The sequence below is a fragment of the Anarrhichthys ocellatus genome, unplaced genomic scaffold (genome assembly GCF_004355925.1).
Source record: "Anarrhichthys ocellatus isolate YVR2014 unplaced genomic scaffold, GSC_Weel_1.0 scaffold21, whole genome shotgun sequence".
In the NCBI taxonomy this organism is placed as follows: Eukaryota; Metazoa; Chordata; class Actinopteri; order Perciformes; family Anarhichadidae; genus Anarrhichthys; species Anarrhichthys ocellatus.
In genome coordinates, this window is record NW_022280051.1 from 3533036 (window position 1) to 3561013 (window position 27978).

At 43.7% G+C, this 27978-nt stretch overlaps 1 protein-coding gene across 1 annotated transcript in view; it reads right to left on the reverse strand.

The window, feature by feature from the left end:
- sema3c (sema domain, immunoglobulin domain (Ig), short basic domain, secreted, (semaphorin) 3C) overlaps positions 1-27427 on the reverse strand; it is a 35642-nt gene extending 8215 nt beyond the window's left edge. Inside the window, exons 1-12 of the mRNA XM_031859065.1 lie at positions 27237-27427; positions 23281-23441; positions 10155-10315; positions 9445-9507; positions 6628-6747; positions 4415-4505; positions 3307-3426; positions 3035-3177; positions 2836-2950; positions 2262-2331; positions 785-929; positions 132-354 (exon numbers count right to left, since the gene is read on the reverse strand). Coding sequence (XP_031714925.1) covers positions 132-354; positions 785-929; positions 2262-2331; positions 2836-2950; positions 3035-3177; positions 3307-3426; positions 4415-4505; positions 6628-6747; positions 9445-9507; positions 10155-10315; positions 23281-23410 — 1381 coding nt within the window. The 5' untranslated portion in view covers positions 23411-23441; positions 27237-27427. The remainder of the gene's footprint in view (positions 1-131; positions 355-784; positions 930-2261; positions 2332-2835; positions 2951-3034; positions 3178-3306; positions 3427-4414; positions 4506-6627; positions 6748-9444; positions 9508-10154; positions 10316-23280; positions 23442-27236) is intronic.
- Positions 27428-27978: the final 551 nt, after the last annotated feature.

Below are 27978 nucleotides of genomic sequence, written 5' to 3' on the forward strand. Positions count from 1 at the left end.
CAATATAAAACATAGTATAGATAATGTGGCCATAAGAAATTATCTCCACAAAAAGCTCACATGCTTAACCACCCCCCCCTCAAAGTTGGCTGTACTTTGCTAGAATCTGCCAGACCCGTCTACATTCATACCTGTGCCCAGGAAGAGCACTTGGTAGTTGCCGTCTGCAGCCATGACCTGGTCCACGGCCACTGATGTGTATTTGTAGTCAGCGTTGGTCCGTACCACCAGAGGTCTCCGTCCCACTGGGTAGATGGGGTTGAACATGACTGGGTGGTTTCGTACAAAGGTCACCACGTCGTCTGGGAACTCCTTTGTTGTGTGAATGTCAGGTGTGAAGGCTCCACCAGGACACTGGAGAAACAAAGGGGAGTGTAAAGTCTCTCATTGACAAAGGTTTGTGCATGTGCATATTCAGATAATATTAAAAGAATATGTACAGATGATAATTGATCTGAATGGATGAAGGTTTTATATGGAGTCCCACAAGGGTCTATATTGGGGCCTTTGTTATTTTATGTATTTGTTATTTACATAAATGTGTGCAGTGCCAGAAATGTTGCAGTTTCTTATGATGCAGATGGCAAACAAATATTTTCCTCTTCTTTTTGGTAATGTTATGAAATTTACTAACAGGCTGATAATACAAGACTTGTTCTCTCCCTACTACTTTTTCAGGCTTGAAATGTTGAAGGAGGTATGGTTTAGATGGATATTTGACGAGATATTTAGTTGTAGATGATTCCAAATTATGAATGAATGAATGACCCAGAAATTAACTTACAGTTCCGGGCCTTGGGTAAGGGATGCGTCCTTGGAAGGCCACCCATTGGAAGTTTGGCCCCTCTCTGTGAGCGAAGGGCCCGTTGAAGACGGTAAGGATGTCGGCCATGTTGTAGACACACACTGCCGAGCCTTTAAACACGGAGCTGAGGAAATGAGATGCATACTTTCAATGAAACACAACAGTGGGAACCGGCTAAGCCCACAACCTCGAGAAGCCACTCTCCGGTGGGGACAGCTCACCTCTATTCCCCTCATTGATCTGATGCGGCTTGGCTAAGTCATTTAAAACCACACTTCTTCACACATAAAAGAGTCTTTGTTGAAAAGGAGAACAGAAGCATATTGTGTGAAGTGGAGACGGAGGAAGAATCACAGTGTGGAGAAAGGAATAACATCGAGGTAAGAGACCTCAAGGACCTCGCTGTTTGGTTTGGCTGTGTTCTTTGAGCCAGGACACTCTACTGTAACCTTTCTATGATCCTGAGCTAACAAGTGGATCTAGGGCCTGTGGCAGGATCTGGATCAAGTGACCATTCCTTTAAACCTCCTAATTTGCCGTGCAACCCTGCTGACTGTGACTTTCGGCTAATCGAGAGACGCTAAATCGGTTTATTCAGTATGGTTGTCTTCAATTACCACAGAGGCTTAGTCGGCATGGGGTGAACTTTTCCTTCCTAATTTTCTTATGTCAAAGATTTACTGAGGTAGGAGAGTTTAATAATTGAATTTTGATTAAATGTCCCTAATTGGGTTGAGAAAATACTCATATAATATCAGAATTACTACGAACAAGGACTGTAATGCGGAGGCAAGTGGGCATTTAAAGCTGGTTAAAAATACAATAAAACCAAAAAGAAAACACGGAGGCACAAACAATCACAAAACATGTGTGTTGTGTTGTATTTGTCTCTTTCTCTTTTGCTGGAGCTGGAACTGGAACTGGTTGGTCTAAAGTGTTTTAGGATCATTTTAAACATGGCATACATACAATACTTATTAAATACTATTCCAAGATACGATTAAAAAGAGAAAGGTGACCATGTTCCTTCTTGTTTTCTCTGAAACCTGACAAACAAGGCTCATGTTTCCCCCATCTGGAAAATGCAATAATGAAATTCTCTCTGCACTCTAAAAGTCCTGCTGTGTAGTATTACTCCATCCAACAATATGTATCATGTAACATAATCTCTATCAGTGCATACTATAAATATATGTCTTGCAGCATAATAATGCACTGCTGCTTACAATCACGAGGACAAAAAAATCAAAACGAAGGCCATATGGTGGCGCCACCACGACGCTGTAACTGATAGTTCATCATCTGAATAAGCTGCTCTGCAACATGACACATGACGTCTCTATACAACAGGCTCTTTGACAAGCACATCCCCTCCCGCTGATATCCAGTCAGTAATTAACATAACCACTGAGGCCTGCAGGAATGTTACACTTGGCTTCATCGCCGTCGGCCTTACCTTGTGGATGTGAAGACTCCAAACACCAACAGGCCCTTGGGCTGATCGGTTTCCAGCAAAAACACATTTTCTGAAAGGGAAAACACACATGTGTAATACTAATAATGCCTACAACAAATTCCCTATATCCCAGATCACCTCATCCTGCAGGTGAGATTGCCAAAAAAAGTGATGAATGCATGAATTAATAACTGCACATGTTGACAGATTCACTGGTCTGATGAGCTAAATGGAAAAGCAGCTTAATGTGCTCATAAACCAATACAAGGTAACCAAAAACAACAGAACAATTGTTATGAAAGTTGATAAAGGGTTACAGCCCTAATCCAGACCAAACAAAGGAAGTTCCACGGATTGTTTATGGAGAAAGCAATTGCTGGAAGTCTTGGAACAAAAATAGCGAGCTTTCGGGAATTAGGATGGTCTCGAGTTTTCCAAAACACAAAGTTTGTTTTCAACTTGTTTAATGGACCATGAAAATAAAATGGAGCATGGACGTCATGCAACCAATAAAGGCCATATATAACGTGTAAAAAACAACACAATGGCGTTCCTGTTACTTCATGCTACTCACCCAGTTCGTCAAAGTGAGTTTCGGTACCGTCGTCCTCCAGAACTGAACACACCATCCTGGCCTTAAGGAAGGTGGTCCATTTGTTCACCAGGCTCCGCTGTCCTCCGATGTCACTCTGCAGACAAAAGCTGCACATAGCAAACTCAAATCCACCAAACATGCATAACCCATCTATTTAGGCACATGCAAAGGCACTCACCGGACACACTCTGGCCACCATAGTGTGGATGTTTTTAGTATTTCCACTGTTGTCCGTTAGCCTCTCACGGAAGAAAAAATACAATTTGGCATCATTGGGGTCTGTTCCGTCTGGTATCAGGTGGGCATCAATGAAGATTGGCTCTGAATGTTAAAAAAGAGAATACATGGAGACTTTAACAATTAAGAAATGAATGGAAAAATCACATGTGTAAATTCATCAATGTATTTATGCATATAAATCCAAAATCACTAGAGAATGTTTGCTCTCACCACTCAGCCACTTGGAGTTGTGCTGGTCTGTTCGCACTGCATTTCTCTTGGTCAGGCTCCTGAAGATGGCAGCATCTGTCCCCATGAAGTCAATATACATGCCTGAGAACAGCTCCTGGTCTAGAAGAAACACACAGCAAGTCAACGATATGCGCACATATTTTGCAGAACCAAAAAACAATAATATAATATGGATAGAATACACCAATATTTGTTTCTTTGACGGATAAATATGTTCTATGAATGGCTTTACAGTCGGTGTGTGTTCTGCTGCTAATGAAATACTCTGTTCTATCATTCCTTTACCCTCACTTCATCATCCATCAGGTCTGGAATATATGTACGGAGGATATGGGGCAAATTGGGGAAGGATTAAAGGAATGTGGCCCACATCCAAGCTGGCCCGCTAAGGAGGGAGCGTTGACGGCACAGACGGCCACAGAGGGTCCAAAACATGCGGATGGGGAGACGAAGTGCAGATCTTATCGAGTCCAGACAACACTTCTGATTCTCTGAGGCTCGGAGAAGCCGCATCACTGCTTCACCAGCCTTTCCCTTCTGACCTCGACTCCATTTGGCAGAGCACCTTCCTTCCTGCCCCTCTAGGTTATTCCACCCTCCCTCCCGGGCATCTCTGAAGGAGATCACTAGCTGGCAAAAGCTGCTGCTGACACGGCCGTGCTCAGGTGACAGAAAGCAGAGCTGAGGGTGCAATGCGTCGCCGAGTGTTAAGCTGTGTCAACAGCAACCCAATACTCCTCGACCAATCAGAGAGAGAAGGACAGAGAGGCCGCGGCCTGGCCTGAAGGAGAGGGTGCTTTGGTGGTTTGTGTTTGATGTGTATTGAAGTCGCCTCCTCACTTTTCATTAACTATTACAAACTGACATTTGATGGCTGGGGTTGCTAAGAGGCGCACTACTGACTGGGGCAGATACTGAACCAATCAAATTACAGTACCAACAGTGTCACTCAGAACCAAAACACAAACGAATGGGCCCTTGCTACTGTAGAAAAACAAACAAAACTTAAATATATTTTTGGTACTACCAACTTTTCAGGGTTGGTGAAAAGACAGAAGTCATGAAGGTGGAGGTAGGAAACACCTACTGATCATGACGGAGACTGTGTTCACTTTAGGGTTGAAGGAGCACCTCCCTTTTCCAGATTCGGTCCTGGAGTCGATGTGAAATACTTGTTCCTGTGACGGAGAAAAGAGGAAGTCAGAGATTGTGGAGACAGTTTTATATGATAAGCCATTCCGTCCAGTAGCTTCTACCACAATAAAACTGCAAGTATATAGGAGCATACCATGAACGTCCCACTAGGTAGCCCTGCTCACGTTCCCCTCCCTTTTGGTTCTAAGCACAGGAATGGTCCTGCATGAACTGGCCCATGTGGAGCAGTAAAAAAACAGAACATTCCATTTGGAAGGAATTTCCCTGAAAATGTGTTGGATCTCTTCATCTCAGGTGGAACGGCTGCCAAGTTTAAACCCCTTCCTTGTGGCGGACTGGACACCTTTTACAGTATAACTTGGGCAAACTATAGATCGATCCTGTCCCTGTCCTGGTGCTTCCTTGAATGAAGATGAGGTGACGTCAGCCGAGGAGAATTTTCCAAGAAAATGTGTCTGTTCGCCAAGAGGTTCTGGAGGTGGACTGACTCCATGTGGTAAACCATGTCATTAACCTCTACACCACAATTTGATGTTGTAATGAGCCTTTAAAGCCCCATGCACTCAAAAATGTGCTTATTGTTGGTTTACTGCGATGTTTTACCTTTTTTCTTTGAAAGTATGTGCAGAACTTGATGCTAAAAGTCTGTTTTCACATTGATCTGCTGAAAAAGTAAAGGGATCACACCCTATACAAGATTTAAAGACTACATAAAAGACTACTTAATTCAGTAAGATGGGCATTTATTGCTGTGCATCATTAACTACGCATCTAAGGAGCACGTTTGAAAAACAAGACACAAAAACTGTGACAACTGCAAATAACCTGTCTTCCTGTTGCAGCCACTTCATCCAGTCTAAAAACCCAACATAATAGTCTCGGGCACGTTCTCACGGGGCAGCTTGTTACACTTAACAGATCCCTTTTCGTGAGACATGTTTGAGCTCACACGTTGCAAACAGAGCAGTCTGCCTTTCAAACAAAACCCCCAAATGACAAAAGGCACCGCGGTGCGGAAAGAGCCTGGTTGGGAGCTCACCCGCTCTGCTTGTTAGCGCTTGGCAGCAGTCGGCAGTCTGTGGCTAAATGCTGTTCACTCGGTGAGCACTTTTCTCCTGGAGGGCTTCCTCGCTCTCCCACTTCCAGAGCTGTGTGGCCGGAGATGAGAGCGCAGTGCCCAGAAATCAGCCATCAACCTTCTATCCCTGACACAAGAGCTCCATTTTCACCCGCTTATCCTCAGCATCTCCTCTCATGTGGCATCAAACTGACTACATAGAAAACTTTGCTTGTATAAAGTTATGGAGTCTATTGTTTCATGTGGTGACAATTCCAAACTCCTTGTAGTACAGTAAACGAATACGCTATTGTTAGATAAACTGTGAGGAGATTATTGCGAGTTCATATGCACATGGTCGTCATCTACTGCATATATTTTCATTTCTTGGGGACTCAGAATTATGGCAATGGTGTACTCCTTCCAGTATTGAGTGCTGTAAAGACATTCTATTTCATATTTTGTTTGGAATCCCTAAATAATTAGTCAATATCTGATTCTTCAAAAAATGAGAAAAGAGAATTTTACAAGTACTTAATCTCTCTCAGAAGATACTTTTTGCTTACTTGCTCTGGGTGGCAGTATTGTCACTACTCTGACTTTATTACGCATTCAGGGCTGTGACATAAACAGTAAACACTATTTTTAGGGAATAACAAAGAATACGAGTTACGAAATACTGTCTCAACGGAGTAATGAGCACATCAATTATGGTAATGTAATTAGGTTTACTGTGAACCACAGGGGAATCACTGCATGTTCTTTTGCTCATTATTTCTAGCTTTACAAAACCCACCAAACCCCCTCCACAGTTTTTTTTTAAATTTAAGTATAAATACTAAGATTTAAGGACCAGATGTTTTTATTTTAACACTCTGAAGATCATGTTAGTGGTGTAGTATCATTCAGCAGCCTGCAGCATATCCTATAGTCCTTTAATGTGAATAAACTACCAAACACATGGAGAGTTTTGGTTGAGTTGAGTAATGGCTGTGTTGACCACCATGGCCAATGTCCCCAAAAACATGGTTTACACCGTCAAGAGTTTGTATACATATAGTGAAGTGAATCCGTCAACGTGCTCCCACCTCTGGTCTGCGGCCCCTGTTGATGTACACACAGACGGGACTGTACGCTCCGCTGCCACACATGAACAGATGAGTTCTGTTGAACGGCTGCACCACCCGGATGAAGTTCCCACAGCCATGCTGGAAAGCACCGATAAACAAAGAGAGACACGTCAAACGTTCAGTAGGTTAGAAACAACAATAAAAAATGTCCCTCAGATGAATTACAATGAAATGTTAAACCTACAGTTAAACAGTCAACTGTTATAATGTATTGGTGTCTCACATCACTTCATGTAGCTTTTGAGAGAAGAAATAAAACATTGTTCATCGTACAAAATACATGGAAATTTATAGGCAATAAAATGCAGCATTCTTCAATTCAATACACTCTGTATTGCTGCTACAGCCTAACTTGGTTTTGACGGCTAATGTTTGCTGAAATACTGTTGTACAACACAGATTGGTGAGTCGACTTCATGACATTTCTTCATTTGAGGTACTGTTACAAGCATTCCAGTTTTACTTGTCGTCACGGTTCAGCAAACATTAGAGTTGCTTTAATGTTATTCAACCTTGAATAATCATTTAATACAATAACAATATAAATAGCAGTTGGCATGCACTCTAAAAAATAATGACTTTCATATTTTCTTGATCTAGGCTGTGACGCAACACACTGACTCAGACATAACAGGGGATAAGGTCTACTTCCTGGTGTGCAGCCAAGGTGAATACCGAACCCAGAGCTTGTTTATCTCTCCTGAAGTATCCTATTCCATATGAGGGAGTAATTCAAACTTTATCTCACTTCTTATGATGGGTATACAATCACATGCTGCACAATCAAGCAGTCCCACAGCTCACTGGTCTGGTATTAAGGCCAGTGGAAAAAGAGTGTCAGTGGTATATGTGATATATATAGTTAAAGGCAGATCACTGATCCATCTCTGCTTTCGCTTCCCAAACACGAAGGGCAGAAGCGGTAGCGCTGGACTTTGTGGCTAATTAAGCCTGAGCTTGCAGAAAATGAGCGGAGAAAGGAAGGGAGAGAAGAATGGAGTGGGGAGGAGAGGGAAAAAACACATCCAGGGAGCCGTCGGGAACTTGGCCACGGCTGCAGGAATGGCAGCTGCTGCAGCTCTCGGTTGGTGCGCGGCTCCAATGGGAGCCATCCACGAAAAACAAGGGAATTCTCACCATCACACGCCCATCCTTGTTATTTATGTTCCTCCTCTTTATCTCTCCCCATTTGTCTTACTTTATCCTCACTTTTATCACCCATTCACCTCATCACACTCTGCTCCAACCCTCACGCACCCACCGGGCCTGCACCCACACCTGATGTCGAATTTCACAGAGCCACGTGGGAAATGAATGGGAAACGCAAGAGGAAGATACAACTAAAATATGTAGCTGTGTCCCGTTTTATCTTTCTCCTGCGTTTACTACTCTTACTCACACGCAGGCTTGCTGGCCGTGCCAGATAAACAGCATCCAGCCTTTACGACCTCAAATTCAAGTGCTGTTCACATTGAGTTTAAAGTGGAGGCTTCTGAGCCAGCAGCAAACAGACTTAATCAACCTGGTTGGTGCATTTTTCTCCTTCTGTGGCACCCCCCCCCCCGGCGCAAAAACAATGTGCGGTCGCTCTCTGGAGCCCCTCTTGACCGCAGATTGTATCGGAGAAGAGTAACTTAATATATACAGATGTTTAGCGTAAGGGATGCGGCGCTCTGATTCAAACGGAGAAACCGATGAGAAAGAAGAGGGGCATCATGGGGGAGAGAAAACAAAATATGTACTGCGGTAGGGAAGAAACCGAGGGTTTGAAAAAGTGACCAAGGACGGTGGAAGAAAGAGAATGTTTTAGAAGAGAAACTGGCAGAGTTGTGAGTAAAAAAAAAGGGGGATGACAGAAGGGAGAAGGGGCCACTGACTGGCTCCACACAAAGATGGCTCACCCAAATATTTGTGGGAGCCTGTCTGCAGTGGGCGGGCTGTGACTCAGAGCAGCAAAAATCACTCAGTGACTGGAAACAGCTTTTTCTCTATTTCTGCAACAGCATGTCGTACAAGAGCCTGGCTCCATTACTTCAGCTGCTGCCAGGGGACGGAGAGATGGTGGAGAATGTGGGACAAACGGGCAGCGCTGATGCTTTTTATGGTAACTTATAGTGTTACTTTGAAAATTAGGGTTTGAATTGATGAAGTTGCACGGGAGATTTCGTCTTTTAAAAAACTTCTCTACTCTGCACTGCACTGTCTATAGGCAACTGTGCGTGTACTGATTCCAGAGCAACCCAACTAGTGGAAAGCAGAGGCGGAGGAGGAATCACTCTTCTGAGTCCGACCGCATGCCTTCATTAAATGTTGTTGCAGCGAACAGGTGCTGCTCAGAATCACGCTGGGTTATGAAATCTCCGAGTCAATGAGCTGCATCCCATTTGCGAGCTTTGCCTCTGGTTTGTTTTTCTACGGCGCTCCGTGGATCCTCCCACGCCTCTGGTTCTTGATGCCAGGAGGACTCCGGGGCCAGTACGTGACCCTATGGACATCTGCTGCCTGCTACACACATGTGGTTGGACCTGAAACAAGCTCGCAGATGGGAGAGGGGGGAACGGATCTGGGAACAGCTGACAAGACCTTTCATCTAGATCTTGTTCATCAGCAACTTCACCATTTACAGTACAGGGTCCAAAAGGGACGCTGGTGTGCTGCAGCCAGATGTTCCAGCCCTCTAGTTGAAGGTGCAGGTGATGCTTATTTTTTACTTTTTAGTCTAAAAAGGCCTAAGGAAATCCAAGAGAAGGGTTTTGAAATGTCGAGGGTTCTTACCGTGGGGTCCTTTCCTGCCATTTGGCATTCCTCTATCTTGATCGTGGACGCAGGCCAAAACACCTGGCGGGAAGAAAAAAAAAACAGCACAGCATTCAAATTAGTGACAAGTGGGGAATTGAGTCCAGGGAGCCAGTAACAGATTGAGAGAGACAAGCTGAGGTTTGATCATATCCCATTTAATCACAGGGAAAATGTGCGGGAAATGAACAAAGCAAAAAATATTTTCAGTTTCGATAGAAGTTCCTGTGTCAGTGTTTGGAGCCAGCTACCGTCAGTGGAAAATGTGAGAGTTTTCAAACCTGCGAGAGGTGCTTGAAGGTCTGGCTCGATGAATATATCAAGCAATTTACTCCGGGAGAAATGGATGCGGTGCAGTGCTCCCTGGGGGAACCTAAATGCTCTCCCATCTGTTTATGCACTTCATGCCTGTCAATTACACTGAAGATAACTCCTTCACTGCATACAGAATCAGCTATCAGAGAGCTCGGGCATGTTTATGCCTCGTTTGAATAACCCTAAAATGGTTGTGATGGAGGCAAATGTATGGTAATTTGCATATCATTGCACAGATTAGAATAATACCAGTGCAGCAGTTATATGGTGTGCCTAACACACTGTTCAATTTACCAAACATTGTATTTTCTCCTTGCCAGCATTGTATTAAGACAAAACGTCATCATAGATCCTGATAATAAACATCTGCTGACCTTAAGCGTGCCATGGGTGATGTTGTTAATGTCCATGGAGAGGACATTGTCTTTGCAGCCCACGTACATCCTGTCCTGGTCCTCGTCCATCTGCAGGATCCTGTAGTCCATGGCCTTCTCTGATATACTGTAGTGTTCAAAGGACTGGGAGGCCTGCAGGTCTGAGACACACACAGATACAAATAAGCATGTTTCCACACTGAGATGAGAGAAGTTTTCTCCTATTTCTACTAAATTTAACTCAAGAGAAAAAGCTACACACAAGACCACGTTAGGCTCTCCGAATGAAGTCTCAAGAGAGATCTCAAAAGGGAACTCAATAAGACTGAATGTCAGGATTTGGATGCTGCGCTTTAATAAAGTCAGTTCACACATGCTCTTGTTGCAATTTCATATTGAGGGCAACTGAAGTTTCCCTCAATATGAATATTTAGCTGCTTTTGTTAAGTGAAAATGAAATTCTTCCACTTTCTTAGGATTAGGACTGAATTGTCACTCTCCAGTGGTTGTCGCCACACACGCCCAGTTTGTAATACTGCATATGCAAACAATCTCATCAGTGGGCCATAGGCTCAATCCTCAACAGCTCATTCGGCAATAGTGACTTAACAGACATTTATTTAAAAGGAAAACAGTCGAGATTATTACTTCAGCTTTCATCCAGTCATAAAAGAGAAGCTATGACTACGGAGTTGTTCAGGGGACATTCAGTATGAAAACAGAGTCTCTCCTACTCATTAAAAGCGTGTATTGTTCGCACATAAACAATTCTCCGACAGTTATTTTCAGCCTATTTGCTCCAGAGATAGAGAACTCTCAACCACACCATCAAAGGTCCTCCCTGTTGAAGCCAAACTCATGCATATTTATCACTTTTCCAATCTGTGCTGAGAGCGGGGGGGCAACGTAGATCTACACCCTCCATTTCCTCCCCTCCGTTGACCCTCCCACAGCTCTCTTTGTACTCCATCCTCTAATCAACAAACAGGTTGCCTACAGGTTGCCTGCGCTTTGCCTCCATGCCTTTGGGCTAAAGTCACATTTTCATTATTGTGTGACGTACGCAATTGAGGCGGGGGCCTTTTATCTTGAAGGAAAGTGGCTTTTCTGTGGCACCCCTCACTCTGATCATGGGCTGTTGTTTGGGGCGTTCGTCTCGTAAAAGACTGAAGTGTTTAACTTGAAATAAAGACGAGTTAACCACTTCACTCCCAGGAGACTTTTTCCCACGATTCTTCACTCTCTACATCCACCGTGTTTACCTAAGTTGCCTTATACGGTTTAAGTCTTGAACTGAGAGCAGGGTATTTTTGAACATTGTATCATCCGAAGGCTAAAGCATCATGTGGCGCCTAATGAAGAACATGCACACAAGCAGGACTGTTTTTACCTGACTTGCCAGGAACAAAATTATATTGTGAATGCGTCCTGTAAAGCAGATGTGTGTTTAATAAAGAGAAACGATCACATCAGCCTCACGCTTCAAAGCTGAGGAGATTTCAGATAGCTTCACACAGAGAGATCTGTGCAGAGGCAATGTTTTCCTAACGCTGAAAAGGTTTAAGATGATACGTGCCTTGCTCCGCCAGAGTGTGAGCTACCAACGGTGAAAGACTCACCAGCAGCTAATTAAAAAAAACGCAAAGCTCAGAAAATTTATCTTCCCAATATACGGTCTTGGAGGGGATTCAGGAAAACCTTTTAGACCACAATACTTTACCGCATATTTACACAAGGAGGTAAGTCTTAATTCAAACAGTCTTCCAGCTGATTTTTCTGGTGCCTAAAGATTGGCTAATGTCATAAAGCGTACAGATGTTTATAATGGACGGTCTGAGCAGGAGTTTTACAATTGTACATTATAAAGCCTATTGCCTACAGGCTCAGTGGTTGAGTTACCTCACTGGGTAGAAGACAAAAAAAACACAGCTTTTTAAAATATGTAAGATTGGGGTGAAGAAAAAGACAAGAGGTGAAAGAAGACACATCTGTTATGAAGCATTCGCTCTAATGATTACAAAATAGTAGTATGGCCAAGCCTCTTTAGCTCAGCCATACTTTAGTTGGTATACGAGGAGTAAATGTTAGGGATACAAATTAGTCTTTTGTTGCAAATACAGCAGAGGGTTAAGTGACATTTTGATTAAATAGTTAATTTACAATATGACCGACATGTAGGTGACATTGTAGATCACTGTAACGTGTAAGCAGTATCTTTCTTTTTACTCTTATGACTGCTGTCTGTGGTTTACGTTAGCTAAAGCTATAACTAGCTAACGTTAGAATAGCAATAACTTGGCTAACGTTAGCTCAGCTAGAAAAAAAGTTGTATAATTATTAATATCATAAAAGATCAAATACAAATTTAGAAATAGTGGTTAATATAAATAACCAGGCTACGGGCCTTTGCACACCAAGTTTGTATTTTTCGTCCAAAATTGTTGCAATAATTATTATTATTAACCACATTTACACACCGGCTCCCAAGCTTTTGTCCATCATTGTCTTTTTTTTCAGTTTTTTTCACATCCATCAGAGGTGTTTGAACCCTCAGAGCCACCGTAAATGCAAACATCATCCAAAATAGCATCTGATAAGTAGATTAATGTCATTCATTGCACCCACATTATTGATTCAGTTGTGTTTCGTATTGCGAGATTTTTAGCAACAAATAGAATAACAAAACACATTTCACTCAGTGTGCAAGGCTTCTGTGCGGAGTCATTTTTATAGGATGATGGATTAAAAAACTGTGGTTAATGCTGAACTTAAAACTGAAGCTTAGTTTATTAACTGTATTTTTAAAGGCCAAAGTTTCCTTTTTTCAAGTTTAATTCCTGCCCTCCAAAATAAAGATGACTGAACAACCCCCACTGTTAATTGACTCGGTCACCATGGTTCACTCCTGTCTTTTTATCTCCACTTCTGACAGCGACCCTCCAGAACATTCCACAAGGGGAATAAATTGTCCAGAGGGGTGTGGTGAAATAACGGTTTAATATTGTGGTGACCTTTGTATTGTTTTCACAGTGGGGGGGAAATAGGAGACTTTCATTTTTTCATGAAGGTGGAAGGCCAGTGAAGCCTGGTGCTGTGATGGGACGCAGCAGGGGTGTGCCACATGGATCCAACTGAGAGACGAACCGAAACCCTCTGGAGCCCAACATACCGTTGGATCCGGTGTCTTCTCAGTGCTCTGCTTTCACTCTCATACACACATACGAGTCATGCCTGCACTGCTGCAGCATTGAAGACCAACATCAAAAGTTCATATTGCCAGATGGTGCACCTGCTCCATCAGGGAGAGGGTGGGTTGCTCTCAACAATCGTCAAGGTTTTTCAGCGTCATTAAATATTTGCATGGGGACCATCTGTTTACACAATCAATGCCAGCTCATAACCTTCATATGAGGTCTTTGACCGAAACTGCTACTAGTTAAATTCACTCCATCTGTGGCATCTTATCAAGTTTTTTGGCGCCACCACCACCTCACATTTATGCTTCATGATTGAAAAACAACAACAACAGAAAACAAGAGTTGGAAGCACATTGATTTTTGATTTTGCGTCAGCGATGAAGAAATTCTCTGGACCACATGCAGTTAGTTAGTCTGGAGTTCATACGCATTCCTCATTGTTGAGATCACACAACTTCCCCTGACGGAGGAGTGTCACAAGTGTTTGTGGACATCGTTACTCAGCCAAGCAGCATGTTGTGGACAGTGTTGTTTTGTGGTTTCGAGGATGCTGAAGGACAGACCAATAGTTAATAGAATAACGTCCACCGTTACGAAAGGAACAATTATCTGCAGGGTTGATATTTAGCGTAAAGATACAAAGGAGGGGATCGCACACTTGATAGTAGGATTAGGAATAGCTGAGGTAATGACAGTGATGAAATGTCTGTTGTTTTGTCTTTCTTGCTGCTGTCGTCATTGCGGGTGGAGAGAGAAAGAAACTGAAAAGAGAGAGAGAGAGGAAGCAAGGGTGGAGCATTGACAGTTGGTGGGTTTTCTATTATGTATGTGGGCAGGTGGGCCTTACAGCTCCCTGCGGACCTCACAACAGTCCCCAGTGTCCTGCCTTTGACTTTGAGCTTTGACCCATACTGCCCCAGTGGTCAGATGGCAGACCGATGGTGATACAATGCACCCTCATCCCTGCGATGGACAGTGGGGTTAGCGGAAAGGGCAAGGTGGCGGCTGGAGAGCTGAGATTCCCTCTCTTTGATGTGTTTTTTTGTGTGTGAAGTGGTCAAGCGGAAGCAGCACAAAAGCCTTTTGTTAGGCAGGGAAACGACAGCAGTCATTCAATATTAAACAGCAGGTTGCTTTCTGTGATGCAGACGAGATGCTATTAGCCGAAAACTTTCCTCCTCACATGTTGGAGGATGGGCTGTAATGCAAATGTAGAAAAAATCAACGTTTCCTGAAACGATTTGATGATTAATTGGTATACCATTTTAATATTGCAAGCTTTCTTTAAAAACAGAAAACCCTATTGACAACATCAGGTTTATTTTATTAGACTTTTCCTTATGGGGTACAAAATAAATCATAAAAATGTTCACAGAATAAACTGGACTTTTTGTGTAAAATTGGTGGACTGCCCATTTAACTCAAGCAGAAAATGTCACAATAGTCCCCATTTTCAGCTTCGCAAATTAATTTACAATCATATGAATCAAAGAAAATCAGCAAATCCTTGGAGAGCGTCACAACAAGGTCCATTAGTGGCTGTTCTGGAGCTTTCAATTGATTCACCCGACCTTCCTCAGTAGATGGAGTTTGCCCAGTTCTAAGGGAATTGTAGACGGCTTAAACATTGAGATTTGTCAATATTGTTGGGTTCTGGACTGTTGGTTGGACAAAAACAACTGAAATGGTAATTTAATCAATACTGAAATCGATCAATGGTTGCAGCCCGAGGTCAGATCTGCAAAGATGTTATGACAGGTGATGAATGCACACTCATCTTGAAACATGTATGCCATGTCAATTGATCCCCGACTGACATCCTTTTTGGAGTTTCAAAATGAAATGCGGTCCCTACAGCCTTGAAGAAAAGATATCTGAAGAAACTACAAGCTGTGATCATGTCGGTGGGCAATTCAGTCTTCTGTAAACCGTAGAGGAATCGATTGTTAATGGGCACAGACTCCAGGGTAATAACCCAGATACTCACAGATAAAATAACAACATCATGCTCTTTCATGCGATTGTGGTGAAAAGAATAAATAGAAAGAAATGTGGGCAAAAGAAAGGGACCTGTTTTTGTGTCCCCTGTTTGTCTGCCAGCAATTAAAGGAGATTGCAGTGCTCACTTTGCTCTGTTGTGAAGATATAGTCGAGAGACAACCACCCCACAGGCAAGCTCCCTTCAGTTTTTCAACCCATAAGACTTTCTGACAGACTTGGCTTTTTCGATCACGCAAACAATCTTTGAGGCCAAGTTCTACAGCAATGCCTCCAGCAGTAAACAACTCTTCCATGGTTCTGGTTTGGGATGTCCATACAAGGAGTGGTTTGTTGTAACGCTGCGTCGTAAAAATTAGAGATTCACTGTCACTGGAAAGTATGTGGGATCTTTATGAGAGAGGACACTGTATAGTTTTGGACCGCCCAGGACTGAGGTTTTGGGAGTTGGTGCCTGACTGACTGAGCTGGTGTCACTCCGGCAGCCTTAGGCTCTTCTGCCAACTTGATGGGAGATAACAAGAGGTGGAAGAACACGAGAGGAAACAGTGTCGCATTGTGGTTCATTTTGTAGGAAACTGAATAAGATTCACTTCATGAAATCAATCAGAGTTTTTTGTCGCCATCAAAAGGTGATAAAATCAGCATGGGGCAACAATATGGTATTATTTTGTCAGAACATCCGCTTAGCCCTCGTGAAACAGGGACGAGCAGCGTTAAACAAATTGACTGGTTGTCTGGAGTGTTGGGTTTTTTGATTAACACCAGTGTCTGAACACAAGCCAAAAGGTCCCTGCACCTAATTAACACTTCAGGGTTGGACAGTGGACCAATTACAAACTAACCTTGGTGTCTCCCCAGGCAAATGCAGCCCTCATCCATTGGCTTTGTACCTGAAAGGCTGGCATGAATAAATTAACTCCATGCTAATGGTGCTTTGCTTTCCATTCAGTTCAAGGAGAACCAGCACTGTGGTTGTCAGGGGCAGCCGGTGGGAGGACCCCCATCACCCGTCTTGATAAATATTGAAGCAGGGGCTTATACCGCCCCCTTGCAATTCATCTCTCCTCACAAGATGGGACTGAGTTTCATCACGGAGGCCTGACTTCAAACCTGGTGCCAAATACCATTGCTCTTTGTCCCGGACAATACTAAGAGCTCTTCTGATTCAGTTCTGGATGGCTGCACTTACCTAACGCAGTGCTGACCCACTCACACATACTGCACCAGTAAAAGGTTTTATCCTGGCAACTGACAGGCCCCTCCAGTATAACTAATGGCTGTTGCCCGAACGAGACGGCCATCCATTCTCCTTGGGGACCAGCCTGATGGTATACAGTGACTGGTGGTGTATACATATAGCAGAGGGGACCTTAAGGTGTCTTTCCAGTGCGTGGAGACCACCCAGGGCGTCTGGCTGACAGAGTCGTCCGATTGTCTGTCCAACAGACATATTCCACATTCTCAGGCAGGCTGTGCCCAGCACTCTAAATGCAAACAGCATGCACTAACTTACTGTACTGCAACTACTTGTTGTGGACAGAAGCCAGCGTTGGCTTTATATCTACTACGTCTCATTCATTTTCCGATTGTTGTCTGTCGCCAATTATCTATATCCAGACATTTTAATGGGAATCATATAGCTGAACAGAATACCTGAGTATCCCTTCTCTCACGTTGGCTTCCCAAAGCAGACGCCGCATCTAAATATGACATGAGAGCCAGGAGTGTATTTCCTCCCTTGGCTAAGTGTGCGTGCGTTTGTGCGGAGTGATGTTATCCAGCACCAATGTCAACTGCTGGTTTCATTGCACGGCTGACCTGCTGAGGTGTTGGCTAATATTCCCTGTAGGAGCCGAAACTTGAGATGAAAACCTGTCCATCATGCTGCCCCGCCAGCCAGCTAGTTTGCGCTCCCAATGCTCCAATTAGCACCTGGCCTTCCCTTCACATGTCACCGGCGACTTCTCCTTCGCACAGTACCACCAGCCGCCTCGCCTCATGGCCGTGACCTCTCACCTGCCTCTGGTTTCTGCTCACCTCCAGCAGACAGTAAATCTCCGTGATTTTACAGTCAGGGAGGCTCTTGCAAAGACTCTCAGAGCAAGGGGGAGGTGGGACACCTCTCTGCCATCTTGAAGGGTAAAACTGTGTCCTGTTGAAAAAGTTACATTTCCTCAGAGACATGATGTCGCTGAGGTCCAGAGGTTGTTTTTGTGGTGTTGAGTGAAGGTAAAGGTTTGCTGTAAGGGCAACAGTGACAAATGCACCTGTTAAAGCTTTATCAGTTGGCTGTAGACTCCAAGAAAAAAGGAAAAGGAATCCATCTTAAGCCTATTTTAATATTTTTTACATCTAAAACTTTAAGCACTGCACAGCCGATAGAAAAAGCTTCAATAAGTTATTGAACAATTTAATAACATAAGCTTAAAAAAATACACTAGACAACAAAAGAAAGACACACATGCATAAATAGTTTCATGACAATAGGTCATTGATTTGTGATAATGCCAGCCTACGACTCAAGCATTTTCCAGTTGACCCCGGCTATCCTTGAAGAGACACCGTCTTTGTTGGCAGTGATGGCCATTGATTACCTTTCAACATGTTTCGGAGGGGGAATAATAAAACATTCAATGGGGCTAGCAAGGTCAGACGCAGGAATGGCTAAACAGAGAGAGATGGCCAGAGAAAGGACTGACAGGCTCACAGAGGAGCTGTCAAACATCTCACACGCCGTCAGCCCCGAGGCGGTGTAAGCTGGATCTCAACGCACTCCCTTACCCCCCTGCAGAAAATGTCCATGCTGCAAGACATGATTCGGGGGGGGGGGGGGGGGGACGTTAATACAGAGGCGAAGAAATAGCTCCCTTCATGCCATGTAAACACAAGTATTCAGGCTCGGAGGACACGCACACATGAGCCGCTAACCTATAGCTATTTGTAGCATGCCTCTGTTGCCGACAGATTGGACAGGCCTATGCTTTGCCCCGCCAGACATTCACTATAATCACAGAGCATCGCTGATTTCCCTTCACAGGCTTTATTATGTTCACCACAGGGAAGTGGAGATGGTAATGTGCAGGTCTAATGTGAAACAGAGACAGGAAGCTGTCCTACATTAGCAAAGGATGAACCTTTAGGCACAGACATACACATCCCGGCCTGCTTCTGGCTACTTGTCAGCATTGATCTTTGACATTTTGACTTTTTGTTGACCCCAAGAGACGACACATGCAGTCATCCTGCCAAATCTGGTGTCTGCGTCGCTGGATGAGCACGATGTTCATTTAACTGGCCGGTGAAGGAATTTCCATAATGTCCTTAAAATAGTGAGATGATTTATCATAAGCATATCATGGGATTATTTGAAGTGGGGTTGCATGAGGTACTTATCCATAGTTGAATGAGTCCTAAAACCAGAAAATGAGTCAGCAGTTTTACACTTACGGTTCCCTCGTTTTAAAGTCAATGTTTTTTGTTAGATGCCTGAATTAAGGGTTGTGTTTAACTCAAATTTAAGAGACTTTACTTCTTGTTCTACAGAATTTTGCTACAATGAGACTACTGAACGTCATCCTGCCAAACAGAGTTTAGCGGTGGTGACAAGAAGTTACGTGACCACGGTGTTGTTTCTTTATCGTCTAACTTTTTACTGCTGCTGATTGTATTTACGCTTAAAAAAAAACCAAGTTGGTGCTAATTTGTGAAGATTATCTTGCTGATCAATAAATCTCATAAACTTGTGTTTTCTTCAGAGTTTATTTTCTGCAATAACCAGTGCGGAGAACATTCGGGTTGGCCTACCAAAATACGTCCTCCCTACAGCACTCTATACTTGCAGTAGATGGCGGTCGGCACGCCACCAGTTTGTATGGGAGCAGCAACAAAACTTACTTTAGCTCACCAAAAAAAAAAAAAAAAGTCAATATCAGTAAGTGTACGCTATATATAGAACATTTTCACCGCTATATCTTGCTGTCAGACAGCACTTTCCATAGGGGAACTGAACTGAAATGGAAACTCTCATCAAAGCCAGAAGACTCTATTAACAAAACCAGTATAAATAAGTTTCCCTTTCAGTTCTCCATCAGCAAGTATTCTAAATATAGACTACACTTAAACTTTCTTTAAGTGTAGTCTAAAATGCGTTTTACTGCTGCCCCAGTCCGCAGGAGTATATTTGCTTTAGTCCTGTGCTGGTACTTTATTCAGTTTTTTGAAGCTGGGGGCCTGTTGCCCGCTATACTGCTCGAAATACACCGACTATGGTTAAGCACATCAAACAACCCCACTTATAACAATCTGAGCTATCCCTTTACACCTCAGGCAAAAGAAGTCCCTGAGCCTCACATTATACTTCCTTCAACTCATATTGGATTTAAATCTGACACATTAGCCTTCTTTACAAGAGGTTACTGTAATGCAGGCTCAGAGCGCTCAGGCTGATCTTCTCTCGAATGGATTCAGAAAACACAGTACTGTTTAGACTGATGAAAGCCTCAAAATAGTCCTTGGGCTTCTAGTATTTAAGGTATCCACTTCGCTAAATATCCTTTCATAACTTGCAAAGCTGAGAAACCACACAGTTTTTAAACAATGATTCAGCAGAAATTTTTGCCACAGAAATCCAATAAAGTCTAAGGAATGCACATCCAGGCACTTACTCTTTCTCCAAAGGAGCCACGCACACTCGCCCCTGCGAACCCTCACCACCAAGTAAACATCCTCCACAGACCGACATCTACCTACAATGCGTGAGCCGACTCATTGCTGTATGAATAATGGGGGGGACGAGAGGAGGTGGCAATGAGGCATGATAAAAGCGAGGAGTAATCTGTGGAGGCAGTGGGATCTGGTGTGTCTGATGCCTGGTTCCTGATCTCCAAACCTGGTTCTGTTGAGGCTGTGACTGAAGCCCATGTGGCTCGTACCGGTGTGAGGGAGCGCTCATTAACCTTCAGACATCATCTTAATCAATCTGCCCTACGTCTCAACCGGGCTCTCTGCCAAACATGCGTGCAAAATCTACATTATCCACACGAAAGCATGCGCAGGCCCGTTCACTTTCAAATAAACATCTTTCATGGGTTCTTAGTTAACACTGTATTGAATACTGGAGTTTTGCCAGAACAGAGCGAGACCGCTGATGAGGTTAATGAATGATCCTGATCCTATAGAATCAGACCACTACACAAGCTGCCAACTAGAGGGGGAAATGAGGCCGAATTTTTCATCCCACCATTCCTGGAATGGCATTTTGGCAACAGCAGGGCCAACCTCTGATACAGTAGCAACATATCAAACCTGCTGTGTTTCTATAAACTCTTCTTACAGTTCACAGATAATGAAAAGAACAACTTCTTAAACGGTACATTAATAACTTCCCTACTTTGAAAAGTATACGATTTGAAGTCACGAGCGGAAACTGTCACAGTCCTTGACTCCCTAACTGACGCTATAGGTACCGAAATCCTCATAGTTTGAAGCGTATAGGGAAACTGACTAAGTGTTGGTGTTTGACAAGTTGGGAGAGGAAACGTGTTGACACAACTCATGATCAGTGTTATTTAGCGAGACCATTTTGATCATTAGTGCCAATACGATGCCAGCGGTACCGATACAAAACAATACGTTTTCTGATACCTAACACTTGAGCAAAGCAACCAAAATAAACATTGAGAGGACAGGAGATATTTAAAGCAAATGTAGAGGAGTAATCACTGTATCTTTAATCACACTGGGTATCCCTAAATAGGTATTCTGTATGGAAGGGGGCCTGTGTTTATTATCTGAGGCACGGAAGAGAATAGCTCCGCTTGAGGGTTTATTATTTGGGTTAGCTGCATTTTTCCCTATTTATTATGCGGTTTTAATTGTGGTCTGGTGTGTTTGCCTGAGGAACACACGAGTAAGCAGGCTGAGGGAGAGAGGAATGTCAGAGACAGCAACTTCTCCGCAGGACCCGAGTCAACGCTGGGAGTCCCGTGAACTTGCCTCACCCCTGGATTGGATTTCAGGGGTGACACGAGGAGGAAAAAGGGGGAAGACATCCAATCGTCCATATCTCTGTACAACCTGAACACCTCACTCACTGGTTTATTTTCCTGATTCAGTTTGTTCCAGCTTACAATCATTAACAGATCTTCACATCTGGGAGCAGAAGAATCCAGACTAACCTTTTGGCCACCAATCAGGTGCCAAACCACCTGCGCCTTCTTCCCCTCCGAGACACCTCTCCTCTGGTCTTCTTCTACGACTCTTCATTTAGCTGTCTGGCCGCTTTGGATGGAGCCCAAACTCCCTAAATGTCTCCCCTCTGTGAGGGCTTCCAGTGTTTATGTGAGAAAGGAGCCTCCAACTTCAGCCATAAGAGTCTCCCTACATCTGGTGCTTACCCCTGCAGCTGAGAGGGAGTTATGAACCTCATCCTCCTTTGTACAAAATGATTTCTTGTAAAAAAACAAAAGGTGCATCTACTCTTAGGACTCTGTTGTTTTAAGCTCAGGTGCTAAATCAAAGCTGGAATGTAAATTCACACCTAAGGTTGGCTGCCTAGCTTTGAACAAACGTCCTCCTTAGTATATCCCAGGGTAAATTATAGCACAGGGAATGCACACAGATAAACATTAAGAATAAAGTCCAGAGCCTCTTAAAGAATTGGTGCAATGCAAAGTCAAAACTCTCCATTTATGGTCCTCCTTGCGATGGACACAACTAAAGTGACAACACAAATCACATCTAATCCGCACTCTGAGAGGGAATCGAGCGCTGCAGGATTACAGGGATTAGCTCATGTCACCTCTGACATTTTAAGCCGGCTATTTGGAAACACTGGAGGTTTGAGGGGCGAATGAATAATGTTACTTGAGTGGTCAAAAGATAGTGATTGTGACGTTTCCCCCCCGTATTCCGTTTTTTTTTTTAACCTGACTGCCATATTTAACTCAGAAAATACGCAGAGCAGAAATAGACTGAAAGCTGGTTCAGATATTTGGAATGGAACAACAATAAGTGAAACCAGAAAGCACGAAAGGAAAGAAAGACAGAGAAGGAATGAGAGTGAAAGATGTGAGGAAAGAATGAGACCAAATTGGGAAAAGATGTGGCACAAGTGAGGCAAATTTAGCCCGAGAGAGAGAGAAAGAAAACAAAACACCTGCTTTGGCCTCACACTGTACGGCTGTATTAACTCAGTCCGAGTGTAGAGACCGTGCTGATGGACAGCCTCAGCTGCTCTGTGCTACCTAATCCACAGCGAGAGGTAGTGAAAGGTGATCAAACATCTCCTTCAGCCCCTGCACAGTATCCAGCCACCGCGGAAAGGTTACTGCGCCGCTCATAGCTCGGGGGCCGTGAGTGATCGGTCAGCTCATCTGCACTCACTCACGCGAGCATACACACACACACACACACAAAGCTGAACTAGCCTCTCATTTCAAGGGAGCATCAAAAATTCATACAATAATCTATGTCAAGGAAATTAAATAAAACAAAATAGAGGCAGCAGCAATGCCCACAAGGCTGCAGCATGGAGGAGAGTGATTAAAGTTCAAGAGATTCATGGTACGTCTGATGAGCAGTGCCGCCTCCTGCAGAGGTCTGACACACAGCAGGTCAATGGATGGACAGGGATTGTCCACAAATGGAGCTTCAAGGCCGGAAGTGTGCGATTGAAACATTATCAAAGATGAATATGATCCAAAACAACAGCGTAGTTGCATGAGATCTGCACAGTCTAGTTAAGCTGTATGCTACAGCCCTGAGCTAGTCTCTATTATCAACCATTTGTTCAGCATTAGCGCACTGAACACATGACATCAGCGCAACCTCATTACGTCTGCATGCCAATAAAGCATATTGAATTGAAACACAAGTTCCAAGGTTTAACTTCGGGAGGGGGGGGGGGCATGCTTGTTATTTCTTCTTACCTTCAAAGGAGAGGAAGACTCTTGGCAGCGGCTGTGGGAGGCTGGAGACCCCCGTGGAGACGAGAGAGAGAGCCAGGAGCGCCAAAGCTAACAGCAGAGGTGGCCTGGCCGACCCCTCCGGCCTGCCCATGGCTGCAGGAACCCCGACCACTCGCCACTGCCTGTTGGTGTTTGAAAAAGAAGAAGATTTTGAGTTTTTCTTTATATTTGGAAGCTTAAGAGATTTTTACCGTTTTGTTCTATGACATAAAATACTTCAGTAAATACCCCTCTGGTGAATTTTGAAGCTTTTATATGTTGCTGACAGGAAGTTGGTGACAAGTGGGTAGATTAGACGACTAAACGTCATCACTGGAACAGCAGTCTGCCTTTAGCTTGGTGGTGATAACATGAAGCAATGCGCCCGTGTTATAGCTTGTTCATTTTACACCAAAAAAAACATATCACATTCAAATCTCAATGGTTTTTGATGCAAATCACCAAATCAATGCTTGCCGGGATGCAGTGGTTTCTGATGTCTTTACATATTTTAAATACAATACTATGAGTTGCTCTGAGGATAATACATTTAGAAAGAGAACAGAAATAACACACAGAATACACACTTGCGATATTTAAATCATCAGTCTGACAGGTCCGGAAACACTGACTTATAAAATGAAGCGCAACACAAACTACGATGAATGAAGACATGAGTGAGAGCACAACATGTCAGTTAAATCCCATCACTTACTGTATCCTTGCAGATGTACATCTCTTAAATATGGATGAGTTAAATCTGCACAAAAGAGCTGCTGGGGAAACGCTCCCCTTAGCCTCGTCTTGTTCCCTTTTCATAACGGGACAAGAGCAGCTCAATTATTGATAGAGGCAGGTACTGTACTGGCTGCGGGACACAAACTCCTGCAATGCAAAACTCTGCTGCTGTGAGAAAGACTTGGCCGTTTTAACCACCAAAACTGGATGTTACACTATATCTGTGTGCTAAAAACACATTGCACTAGATAAAGAGAATGTCCATCTTACGTGCAGAAAAGAAAACACAAGTGGGTGGATCTCTGCTCTCATGGCTTATAGATGTGCAATGAAAAATTGATAGCTGGTAGATGCCTGATTGCTATGAAAATTTCAGTTTGGGGTGTAGTGAACAAATAGGTTGAAATATGTGCGGTGGAATGAAGCGTGACTGATACGAAGTCGAGGTGGAGTTCCACCGCACAGGTGCATAAGGACAACAGATGCAAAGCTGCAGAGGAATGAGATCTCTTTGGCTGCACTGGAGAGAAATAAAACAGCGTGGGGGCTCACAGTCAGCCCCGGTCGCTGTGCTGCAGCCCCTCTCCTGCTGCATCACCCACCCACTCCCTCCCTCCCTCCCTCCCTCCCCCAGAGCCTGCCCTAGCTTGGGTGTCTCCCACAACTTCAGCCTGCAGGGGGACAGCTCTGACCCTTGTCCTGTCACTCTTATAAAGCTTGGTGCACCCAAATTATAAAAAAAACATATACAGTGTTTATCTCTTACCTGTAGAGGTGCCATGCAAACAGTTTTGGTTTGACTTGGCCAGTCTGAAATTTCTGCCTCAATCGCAATACAATGTAGGTAAATGGAATTGGCAGTGTGTGAGTAAAAGTCTCATTAAGAAAACAACAATTCAACTGCAAGACTTTCAAGTCTCTGAATCTTGACTATAAAAACAATTTTTCCTTTCGAATCTGTGTAAATAACTGAGGCAATTTTCAATCTATGTGCCTTTGCACGATCCTCAGGACTAAACCGGCTCCAAACTTGAGGCCGATGTTTTTGATTTCCTCCTTTTTGTGATTTAAGTCAAAGTTCTCAGCTTTGAGAAAAAGGGCGAACATAGTTTCAATGTATACTGCGGATGTCTGTGGATTATATACCGTAATGGGGACATTTTGTAAGTGTGAAAACCAACAAAATTCAATTTGTATTTGGAGCGAGGGAAGAAAATAACAAGATACCCAGCCCCAGTATGTGATATTGTGTAATTCCACATCCTGATATTGTTCAGTGCCAACGCAGGAAGTATTACGTCTTTTCTGGGTGTGGAGCTTCGGGAGGTAGAAAATCTTATGCAGGAGACTCCGTCACAGACCAATTAACAAATGCCTTTTTATTAGCCTAAACCACAATGTCTCCCCAACGTTAACCAAATGGTTTTTTTTGTCTAAATTTGAACTTCCTGCCATAACTATTATCTTTCCCTAACTTAAACACCACTGTAGTTCCCATATGCAGAAATTCTTGAGAGCCAGAATTTTAAAAAGCACTGGACATAAGAATCCTGCCACTGAATGGAATCTGTGGTTTGACAGAATCGTCCGACACAGGCATTCTTATCTGCCGTTAGGGTTGAGTTACCACTAAGTGAGAATAATTGTTTAAGCGAATCGACCCTTTAACGTCCACACCTTCCCCTCCCTGCGTGCTCAGAGAGATGGGTGATCTGCAGGGAGAGCCTCTGGTTTGGAAATGTTGGTCTCACAGCTGCTAAACTCATCGTCGGGGGAGTTTGTCTCCTTCCGATCGTCCTATGACATCCCAGCAGGTCAGGTTAAGACACTTCCTTCCCTTCCCTTCCTCCTTTGATCATCATCACATGAGACATGAATGAGCTCACCAAACAGCCTCGCTCGCACTTGTGGAGCACCGTAAACGCTCGCCTGGATTAATGGGCCTCCCAATAAAAAGAGTGCATTAGTGTTTGTTGCCATGAATAAAAATTAATAAATACTTCAATTAATTATGTTGAGCTCTTCAACGTCCAGAGATTCCAGTGCCGAGTCTGCCAGGAATCTCTGTGACGGCAATTAAACGTCTCCACAAAAGGAGGTCAGGCCGAGCGAGCGGAGAGTTATATTTCCAGTGGGGTGTAATGATAATTGTGTTTATTGGGCGTTCCTTGGCTGACGGCCTAATGAATTTTCCATCTCACTATTTCAGAGGCACTGCTCAAAAACTAATATTGATGAAAGCAGAACAAGAACATTCTAGCTGTACAAGAACATTTTTCCAAACTGGGTCTGTGATTGTTTGGCTCCCATCTGGTCCTGTTAACGCTTTAAACACATGCTATTTAACTACGAGGAATTGAGGAAGAAAGTCCTCCCATCTGGGTTTACATTTGATAGATTTAATTATTTAGTATTTTTGCTCTATTTTTTCTTTTTCCCTGACCGGAGAACAAGAATTGAAATTGAAATGGTAAACAACTTGCAAGTTGCTCCGTCTGTCCCGGCTCTAACAGGACGGTGTGTGTTCATACCACACCCTGTCATTCAGTTGTCAGCGGCTCGGTTACAACCACACGTTCCTTCACGCACATGACTCGCAGGCACAGCTATGAACAGCAAAATGTGTTCATTTCAAGTATTTAAACTTTGGACGTACCGATTAAATAACACATGAGTCGTGTAAACAGCAGCATTCAGACCCTGTGATTCTGGACAGTGTCATATACGAGGTTCTTTCTTGAAATAATAATAAAGAAAGGTTTGTTGAAGAAAACCAGAAACCTTTTCTGGTTTAATAAAGTTATACAGAAATACTAACCAAACCAAATAACCATTTAAAAACACTCAATTCGATCAGCTTCAGGGTAATACGGCAATTTCAACAAAGTCATGACTCATGTCTTTGAAATGTATACTGTATCTAAAAGAGACAGGACACCTAAAGCGTGTGAATGAAATAAACCACGCCACAGTAGTCTGATGTAATACTACGCAAGATTTAGAAGGAGCAGCAAGTTGACTCGAACGATTGAGTTTACTTCCAGCTTTTGTCCCTGGTGGGACTCTGCACCTGTTAGCCTCCTGCCCACCGCCTCCTCTCTGCATCCATTGTGTGATCTGCTCCACTACAGTCTGGGGCAGTACAGCAGGTAGACCCTACAGAGACGGGACCCGGATCAGTCCCTGCTCCAGGAACTCACCTTTCAGGAGCTTCCTCCAGTGCTGGTCCCACTTGAACAAGCCGGGTATCAAACCAGATCTTAGTTATCCCCCTTTAAAACGCCTTCCAGTTTCCACCAGTGACACCAAAGAGGGAAAATGCTGCTATTCCATCTAAGAGCTCACAGAGAAGGCTTGACTGAGAGAGGACAGGAGAGAGCACAGGAGAGAGGAGAGGAGAGAGGGAGGAGAGTGAAAAGACAGAGAGGGCTGGTGTCCTATTACACACTCTCCACTGAAGTCCCCCTCCCCCTTACCCCGTCTCCTCCTCCTCCTCCTCCTCCTCACCCCTCCCTTCCACGATCTTCCCCCTCTCCTCCCTTTATTAACCAGACAGCAAACTTTAACCTGTACAGCTCAACACATCAGAGAAGTGGAGGACTCGTACCTTACACGGAGAGAGGGCGAAGCCGGAAAAGGTCAGACACATTCGGAACTGAAGCTGCTTTCAATTTAGCCGTGAGAACAAATATCACATTTTCCCTCCACGATATGAATCAAAACAGACATTTGCCTTTTTTTCCGTCTGCATATTAAATATCAGTGTTTCCACAATTATGAATCGGTTCATAAGTATTTGATGACACCAGGTCACGTCACACTTTCAGAAGAAATTATAACTCAGACGCGGAGTGTCGTACTGGAAATAGTTTGGCTTCATTCGTACCAAATCAGGCGTTGCGGCGGTGTGAGAGTGTCATTTAAATTATCCTTTTGTGTGGC